Here is a 10,271-nt window from a genome sequence, read left to right on the forward strand (position 1 = left end):
ATTTTAACCTTCAATATTATAATAATGTAGTACCAACTGACTCTCATGTATATTTTACAGCATTAGTTGAGTTTTTCTTTCCTTGAGAAAATTTGGCATGTACTGTACCTGATATATATCCAAAATAATCGATATTTAATCGAATCGCAAGCTTGTGAATGAGAATCGAATCATGAAATTTGTGTCAAAACCCAGCACTACTCTGTAACTGTATGACTGACTTTCATCAGAAAAACACAAAAGAAGATATTCTGAGAAACGCTGGAGTCCAAACAACATTAGACACCATTGACTTTCATTGATAAGAATTGGGCATTATGAAATCCAATTTATTATTTCCCAAATTCAAGTTTTTCCATTTAAATTTTTCCAACTTTTTCAATTTAATGGTTAAGTTAAATTTTAGTAATCAAAAACCATGTCTAATTAATTGAAATCATAAAATGTATACAATTTAAGAACTATTAAAAGTTTAAAAAGAATAAAATTTTTAGGGGCCTATGAAATAATTTTATTGTTTTTCCAAATTTCTATTTTATTTTTCCCAAATTTAGTTTTTACTATTTTAATTTTTCTGGATTCCATTATAATTGTTTAATTAAATAGCATGTCTAATTAATAGAAATCATAAAATGTATACAATTTAAGAACTATTAAAAGTTTAAAAAGAATTAAATTTTTTCCTGTTTTATTTTTTCCAAAATTCTATTTAAATTTTCCCAAATTTTGTTTTTAACCATTAAAATTTTTCTCGGTTCCGTTTTAATGATTTAATAAATTTTAATGATCAAAAAGTGTGTTTAATCATTTCATACAATTTTTTTATTTATTATTTTTCACAACAATATGGCCCTAAGAAATGTTTTATTTTTCAGACATTCTGTGTTGTCTGTTTATATTTTTCTGGATTTATGATTTAATACAAATTTATAATGAAAAACAGTGATAATCAAATGAAGGCATAAACCATTTTAATATTTTAAAGTTTAATGGAATGACAATTTAAAAATGCATTTTATTTTTTGGCAAATAAACTGTATGACAGAATTTTACTGTTAAAATTAAAACATGGAAGAAAAATTGTGCAATATTCCTTAAATAGTTTAAATTAAAATTTTATTTTATATTATTACTACTACTTTGAGGAGTATATTCTACTGCACAACAATAACATATTTCACAATTCACAGTAATGCGTCACAAATTACTCAAGTTAAGTTGAACTTTTATTTTGGCAGGTTGTCTTGAAGACTGAGACACACACAACGAGCAGACTTCACATTAAAAGTCCTTTTGCAGTTTAATATTTACAGACACGAGTCCATATCGCAAATTGATTAAGCCCTATTTTTTATTTATTCATTGAAAATTTGCCCAATTCTGCATTATACAGTTTACCACTAGCAGGAAAATACATCTTCCGTTTCAGATGAATACAAAATTATATATAAATAAATAAATACATAAACACTAAAATATACCATGTACTTAAGTTATTTGTGACACTGCAAAATAAAACAGCGTTCCTTCTGAATTACAACGTTTGTTTTAGTTTAGTTGGTGAAAAGTCACCCGAACATATTCAGTTTGGTTAGATTCACCCAAAAACCTCGGATTTCCATCAAAAAGAACGCGATTTCTGAATGTCTCTAATGAAGGCAGGGGGTTGTTTTGCATGTTGTTTTAAAGTTTGTTGACATTGTTCGCAGGGGTGAGAGGATGACTATCATTTCCCATCATCCTCTCCTCCCCCGTGATGGAGGGGCGACAGCTGAGAGCATGAAACAGCGAGATCAAGACGGATCCGAACGACGAGGATCAAACAGGCTTCGCAAACACTCGGACCCTAACGACATCGACACGTGTGCAGCGAAAGAAGGCTCTTTTAGATTTACCATGTTAAAATGCATTTTCCAAAAGCGTGAAAGCCATCTGCAGATTATATCAGATTCTCTGTATCCTGAATCAGTCGTTTCTATAATCAGAGTAGTAGTAACAAAAGTCATGTTTATTGTTAAAATGAGCAAATGTAAAAGTGCCTACCAAACTGACTGCTGGGTAAAGTAGGGCCTCGGTTCTTCCCGTTCGACATCGGATGAGGAAACATCTACCGAAGAGAGAAAAAAATTTTATCAGCTGAGAAAATACTCACCATAGCTTCAAAATAATATTATTAAAAATAATAATAAAATACATTATATGCATATTACAGATCTTTTGCATCAATAATAGTTGAAAAATATATATTTTTATTTTATTAAATTTTTTCCACACACATATATATATATATACATACATGCATACATATATTTTTTTTCTCGCTTGTTTGTTATATATTATTTTTTCCAGGTTAAAATTAAGTGTAAATTCAATTTCGTTGTTTAATTAAATAGCTTATTTACTAAATAATCTATTAAGTAATTAAATTAATAAAAGTTAACAAATTAAGGAAAAGTGTATATCAGGGTTATTACGGTTATAACCTAAAAAAAAAAAGAATAATTACTTGAAACAAAATAAATGTTAACTGAATAAAATAAAATATATATAAAAAAAATGCAAGGCAACGTTTCTCATTTTAATTTAGTTTAACATGATGTACTAAAATAAGCTATAACTGAAAAAGAATAAATACCATATAGACATATATACAAATCTGAAACTACTAAAAATGGCAAAACCACACATCAAAATTACTAAAACTTTAACTAAAATTGAAAATATAAAATATATAACTTTTCAAAATATTAATAAAAATTATAATAGTATCTAAGTAACACAGGTGTATATTCACAAACAAAAACATTCAAAAAATTATATATATATATATATATATATAGTATATTTCATTTACATTTTGTGTCTATAACGTCTCAATTATGAAGCAAAAAAAGCAATAAGGTACAATATAGGCCTAATAAAAACACGCGTGTCGCCTGACAACGGCCTTTAGTTTTGACTACCATACAACACAGTCACAATGCAGCACAGTCTCTTGCACCTTATTGCGTTTCACACCGCTTAACATTTGATGTCAACTATCCATGAATGTCTTTTATTAAAAACAGAAGAACAGTCTCTTCGACTTACAACACTGAAATCCAACAGGTCGTTCAGCTCCATGTCGTTCCCCACCGTCGCCATCCTGGTCCTGTGTGTTCTTGATCTGCTTCTCGCGCTCAACGTCTCTCTCTTTCGCTCTCAGCTCAAACAGGTTTATGATCCTGCAGGGAAGGAGATGCATAATGGACAAACGTACTTTAAGATCATCTATGAACCTCTGGGTCTAGAAATTAAATCTGGCATGAACGCGTACGATCCAAAATAATCGGGCTGCTGCTTCCATCTGAAGAACTGCTCTACATTACAGACCTGCTTTAATAGAGTGTTTTCCCAGAATGCACCACATCTGAACTCGGTTAACCACCAAAGGAGACCACCAGCGAGTGTCCATTCCAGGCGCTCGAGAAATAACCACCCACTTACCCACACCTAGAGTACGGGAACTAGTTAGTTGCACAAACAACTATGATTCCTGGAATTAAACAATGCATGTGTAACATTTCCATAGCATGAAATATCAAGTTTATTTCTACACATACTAGTTTTGCAAACTTTTATATGTAACTTTTAGTTTTAATTTCCATGCAATACATGCATTTGCACTTGAATAACATGCGTTGAGAAGACAAATGTCACGTCACTAACGCAGAACCAAACCGTTCACCAGTTAAAACAAAGTGCTGTGATTTTACACTTTTCCTTAATTCATGAAGCAACTCATTAAACATCAGCACTGCATCACACAGACACAAGAAAAGTGAGAAGCCTTATCCAAAAATACTTTCGTCATCAGCACTGCGCCAATAACACCTTCACTGGAATCATAATCAGCACCTCCATTGATGATCAACAGGTAGATGACTGTGAAACAATAAAGATCACAAATACTGCAATGAAGCCAGCACAAAAATTGCTTTTCTTTGACATCTGGGATGCACAGTTTACACTGACAAAAAAATATCAAAAAGTGCTTGAGACATGTAGCATGATATGGTTTTGAGCATGTAGTATGATTATACTGCGCTGTTTTTGAAGGAAGTCTCACCAAGGCTGCATTTAAATATCAAAAATACTTAAAATCGGTAATAGTGTGAAATATTATTAACCGTTTTCTATGTGAATATGTGTTAAGCTGTAATATATTTCTGTGATGCGCAGCTGAATTTTCAGCATCATTACTCCAGTCTTCAGTGTCACATGATCTTCAGAAATCATTCTAATATGCTGATTTTTGACATTTCTGATTATCATCAATGTTGCAAACAGTTGTGCTGCCCGATATTTTTTGTGGAAACGTGATACTTCTTTATTTTTCAGGATTCACTGATGAATAGAAAGTTCAAAAGAACAGCATTTGTTTGAAATAGAAATCTTTTGTAAGATTATAAATGTATTATTTACTCTCACTTTTGATCATTTAATGCAGCCTTGATGAATACAAGTATTAATTTCTTTAAAAAAATCGTACTGATTTTACCTAAACTTATGAACAGTAGTGTACGCCATGGAAATACCATGGTTTTGAGGGTAAATAACATTGGACATAAAATCCCAAAAAGTACTACAATGTAAATACCATGGAATTTTAGGCTATAAACGTCAAAACAGTGGGTAAAATAGTGTTCATGGGCATGTATGTATTTTCACATGAATAGTTGTTTTTGACATTTGTGTTACATGGCACCAGTGTATGACCATCATTTGGAGTCGTTTTGGACATATGTCATTACATTTCCATTGATTTGTTTACTTGTAGCATGGAAATACCATTACATCATTTAAAGAATACAATGTAAACACCACATGAACGTTCAGCACCACTAATATATATATATATGAAAGTTGCATCTGATGCATCACTGCACCATGGTATTACCACAGTACTTCTAGGCTTCAATCTTCTACAACACATACAACTGCAGCATTATAGATCTAACATCCGAAAGGTGAAAATAACCCATAGGACTCAACACAAGCATGATCAGCAACAGGCCGAAACACATGAAGACTTCAGGCCACGTTCACCCTAGACCCCCCCCCACACCCAACCTCTCCAACACAAAGAAACACACGGTCCTCGACACAAAGTTTGAAAACTACACAACAACGACAAGAAACATTCCATATGGGAGAATAGAGATAATAAGAGCATGTAATCACCTCCACTAGTTTCCCAGACAGGAAAAGATGGGAAAGCAATTCCCAAAAGTGTCAAAAGGAACAGTTATTTCCCAAGAAAAGTCAAATAAACATACCAGGACATTAGAAGAACTGCAAACAGGAGGAAACTCACAGCACAACAAATGCAAAACACATCAAAAGAACTTCGCAGATGACTTTTTTTTAACCCAAGTGCAAACTTTCATCTGTTATAACCATCAAAAACTTTAAATTCACGAATTGGAGCAAATATGCACGCGAAAGAGGCCGTAGATGTCCTACAAAGTTGTAAACACAGTTACTGCGGTAAAAGGAGCTATACAGGGGGTTTTAAACTTGACATTGTTGCCAGTATTGAACAAAGAAGCCGTTTCCTCTGGACTCGAACCCCGCACACACACACACACCGAAGCTCAGAGACAAAACGCTTCACACACATTTGCCGTGCAACAAAAGTTCATTAATCACACCAGACGCGTTAAAGTCAAAAACATGCACGTTTACGCGTGTAAAACCCGATAAACGCGGTAAATACTCACCGTTCCTCGCGTCACGCGCGCGGCATCCAGCGGGAGAGAAACGCGCTTCAGCCCGAGAGGAAAAACAGAAAAGTTGGGGGACAAAATTTCCCCCCTCCGCGTCTCAGGTCCCGCTTAATCACGGTGCAAAACGCCTCCTATTTCCCGGGAAACGCGAACAGTCGGCGTCGAGAGTTGTTACAATGTAACTGCGCTCAAATGTAACTCTGCCTAAAGTTCTATTCTAATTCTTTTGAGCGCTACAAATGTAACATCTCATCTTCCGAGGAGACATTTTAGCACCGTCCACATTGTCAGCCCCAACAGTGTATCCCTCCGCGCGGAGGGGAGACGTTATAGCGGTGTCCGATTTCAAACGCCCAGAAAACTAGGACTGCGTTTATTACGCGATTGCTTTGATATCTACCATACACTAAACCTAAATAAACTGCGAAATAATGCGGACAACAGTATATCTCACTTTATCGTAATATGAGCAGGATTTTGCTGTAAATTGTGCCGTACTAGACTAACGCGCGGAATGAGACGACGCACCGTTAAAGACAGATGGACTGAGAAACAGTGCGAAATGGAGCGATAGACCCACTGAACTGGCCAATAGCGTTACAGGAACGTTTGATTGACACATTCAACGGCCAATGAAAACACTTGTAACACTAAAGCCAAACCTCCCTTCCCTGCACACCCTACCCAGGGTTTAAAAGAATGGCAACAGGAAGCAATGGAATACTGTGTTTTTGTTTTACGCAAAACGTTTACCGCTAATTCAGCGGTAGAATCGTGATCTTGTTTCAAAATTTGTTCGAATCAAATCAAAATGTTATAGAACGATTACAGTTAGGCACATGTAAAATAAAATAGGTTATAGCACACTGACTGTACTGAATAGCACCATAGCACTGAAGTACTATGGTGTTACCAAGCTGTTAAGGTATCATAGTACCATGATATTCTTTGGAATATATAAGTGTAAATAAATATGCTAACCATTTAAAACCATGATATGTGAAAATATAATCAACACTTGTACCCCCACACTACAAAAAAAAAAAAAAATCTGGTCAAAAATATATTTTAAATACATGCTAAATATGTGTTGTAAACTATGAAGCTCAATTAAATATATTTTTGAAATTTAAAATATATTACTTCACATACTTCATACTAATTCAGAGGTGAGAAAATATATTTCCAATCTTACAGCATATTTATATATTTTGAAATATATTTTTAAAAAATGGCCAAGAAAACATATTGGTAGAAAGTATATTTATGTAAACATATTTTAGTAAAAAATATTTGTTTACAAATATATTCCTGTCAAAATATATGGGCCCCCACATTACCTTATTGAGGCTGGAAATTGTTGTTTAGATAAATGATACAGTAAACTGAAATTAAATACATGAATACTCATTTATATACCTATTTATCCCCCATTCCCCTCATATAGTAAAAATGGCTCTTATTTGAGACATATGATATATTGATATGCTTACAAAAGCAATAAACCGGTTTCTTTTTTCACCCTGAGTTTGTTAAAACAGCACGCTGGTGTAAAGGCAGTGTTAGCACTTCCTAAATCTATCTTAGATTTGGAGAGCTGACACCTTGGATAATCTAAAATGAGCCATAATCAGAACTGAAGCGAAGCAAATGGCTTCTGGCTCGAGGTGTGAACAGGACTTTCAGGGAGCAGTAAAGAGGAGGAGGCGCCGACATTTGGTGTTGTGGTGGGAAAACAGAAGCTGCACCTCGGCCCTTTAACTGGTGTTTTTTGAGGTCACTGCGGTGCAGAAACCACACCAGGGGAGAGATTAATATGAACAAACAGCAGCCTGATGATTCATATGTGTGATATATCTGTCCTCAGGTGTTGACAGTGAAAATGAGTCCAGGTAAACACTGACATTAAAGTCAACACACAAAATCAAAATTCACCCTTTTTACGTTCTTGATTCATGGTCTGACTGTGAACGAATCATCAGTGCGCAAAGAAAACTATTTTTCTTCATAATCGCTCATCAAAATCTAATATCTGTTTTCATGTATTTTATTGTTGTCAAGAAATCACAATAACAGAAATAAGCTATTAGAACGTTCTCAGCGAGGTTCTCTCTCAAACGTTCTTTCATGAACGTTTGATCAACGTTACAGTCTTAATAATAATCTCAAAACGTTAGCTCAAAAACGTCATTCATGGTTTTTCTGAAACGTTTTAGTTGGACGTTCATCTAACGTTTTTTAAATGTTCACAGAACATTCTAAAGCAATTAGTTACATTTAAAAAAACATTTGATAACCTCAACGTTTGTATTATAAAGATAAACGTTTAAAAAACATTCAGAAATAAGGATTTCATAGATTCCTGGGAATATTCCTGAAAAGGAATAATAACTCCTTTTCAGCTGACGTCAATCTGGGCCAAAACTGACAGCCAAATAACTATTTATGGACACATTTCACAATCAAATGGTTCAAATCAAGTTCCTCTCTACATTTTTTTCTCGTTGGATATCCGGATTCGCTCATAAATACGTTACATTACAGATGCAGCTAAATGCCAGATAATGTTACAAATCGGTGAAGATCAGTGTTGGGGGTAATATATTACAAGTAACGCGAGTTACGTAATCAGATTACTTTTTCCAAGTAACTAGTAAAGTAACGCAATAATTATTTTATTATTTGTAATTTATTTATTATTTTTATTTATACCCAACTAAACATATTAATGTATTATTTTAAACTAAATTAAGCCTTTTAATTCAAACCAAATTAAAGCAGGCAAAAAGACAAAAAAATTAAATGTAATATAAATTCACTTTTTCCAATCAAAATTATTATTTATTTTTTATTATTTTGTTTGATAAAATATTACTTTTATTAATTATTTTATGCATATAATTTAATTATTTTTATTTATACAATTATAGCCTACCATATTAATGTATAATTTTAAACCAAATGAAAACAGACGATGACAAAAAGTAAATCTAAAATTAATACAGATAATTTGTTCATTGCCGACATGCATATACAGTATATGCCAATTCATAAATGCTAATATAAATTCACTATTTTCACTCAAAATTAGAATTTATTTCATTATTATTTTATTAATAAAATATTTTTGTTCATTTAATTATTTTTATTTATAGAATTATACCATGCTAAACATGGTGTAATTCTATAATTATACCATAAATTATTTTTTTTATTAAAATTCTATTTATAGAATTATACCATGCTAAACATATTATTGCATTATTTTAAACTACTTTTTTATATATATATGTTATAAAGAAATGCCAGTGCTGTTTGCCCATGCAACATTTCCAGAGAGTTGCTATGCAGTTTTTCACTTTTTATTATCCACTGACGTTTATTAGTTTATAATAGTTCAATTTTTATTTCTTTGGAATATATGTTTCATATTTTGCATCTGATAGCAAAGCTAAATGATGTGCTGGCCAAAGCAAGCACGCTTCACAAATAACATCCCTGCTCGCACAACTTCATCTCCAGGTCTGTGATGAGTGCTGATGTTTATACTCACTTTACTCAGCCGAGATGAGCAGGCGCCGCGGCTCAGACCCCGTCCGCGCTTGACTATAGCTGCTGTATTGAGTCGATGGGCCCGTGAATGTGCAGGACTGAATGCAGGGCCAGCTGCGTCTGGCATCAAGTGCATTCATCTCAGGGTTTGGAGAGCATCGAGCAGGATTAACTAACTGAAAGCATCCGCCAATACCATCGAAACCATGGCAACCAGCACCTCGCACAACCGACACATACAAGAGAGGAGATACGCTGAACATTACAACAGATAAGGGTCAAAACACACAAGACACACATGATGAGACGGTCCTATGATATCTGGAGACAGACCGTGGCAGCTGTGCAGGACATGAATGGACTGATGATTGCAACAACAAAAAAAAGACCAATTAAAATGGAATTCCACAATCCTTGAGATGATAATATACACACCTGTCAGAAGAATGTCATTCAGAAGGTCCTTAATAATGCTGCATTTCTCAAATCACGTTTTTCTCTGTGTGCAACATGCATTAAACAAGTGAAAGGAATAGTTCACCCAACAATGAACATTTGCTGAAAATGTGCTCACCCTCAGGACATCCAAGATTAGGATGAGTTTGTTTCTTCATCAGGTTTGGAGAAATGTAAGCATTGCATCAGTGTCTCAGCAATGGATGCTCTGCAGTGAATGGGTGCCGTCAGAATGAGAGTCCAAACAGCTGATAAAAACATCACAATAATCCACAAGTAATCCACAGCACTCCAGTCCATCAGTTAACATCTGGAGAAGACAAAAGCTGAAACAAATCCATCAAGACATTTTTAACTTCAAACTGTTGCTTCCGGCTAAAATACAAGTCCATAATCCATAATAACACTTCCTCCAGTGAAAAAGTGCATCTCCTGTTGTCTCCTACATTAAAATCCAGTCACATATTTTTTTAGAGCTGTTTTGGCTTGTAAACA

General features: G+C 33.9%; 1 protein-coding gene across 8 annotated transcripts in view; it reads right to left on the reverse strand.

Moving 5' to 3' along the window:
* Positions 1-6,299, reverse strand: part of tcf3a (transcription factor 3a) — a 38,609-nt gene extending 32,310 nt beyond the window's left edge. For all 8 annotated transcript variants that reach the window (XM_016534090.1, XM_016534085.1, XM_016534089.1 and 5 more), the window contains exons 1-3: positions 5,763-6,299; positions 3,091-3,224; positions 2,044-2,107 (exon numbers count right to left, since the gene is read on the reverse strand). In XM_016534090.1, the coding sequence (XP_016389576.1) occupies positions 2,044-2,107; positions 3,091-3,144 (118 nt within the window). In that variant the 5' untranslated portion in view covers positions 3,145-3,224; positions 5,763-6,299. The remainder of the gene's footprint in view (positions 1-2,043; positions 2,108-3,090; positions 3,225-5,762) is intronic.
* Between the last annotated feature and the right edge of the window lie 3,972 nt (positions 6,300-10,271).

Source organism: Sinocyclocheilus rhinocerous, unplaced genomic scaffold (genome assembly GCF_001515625.1).
Source record: "Sinocyclocheilus rhinocerous isolate Xijiao unplaced genomic scaffold, SAMN03320098_v1.1 scaffold2019, whole genome shotgun sequence".
Taxonomy (NCBI): domain Eukaryota; kingdom Metazoa; phylum Chordata; class Actinopteri; order Cypriniformes; family Cyprinidae; genus Sinocyclocheilus; species Sinocyclocheilus rhinocerous.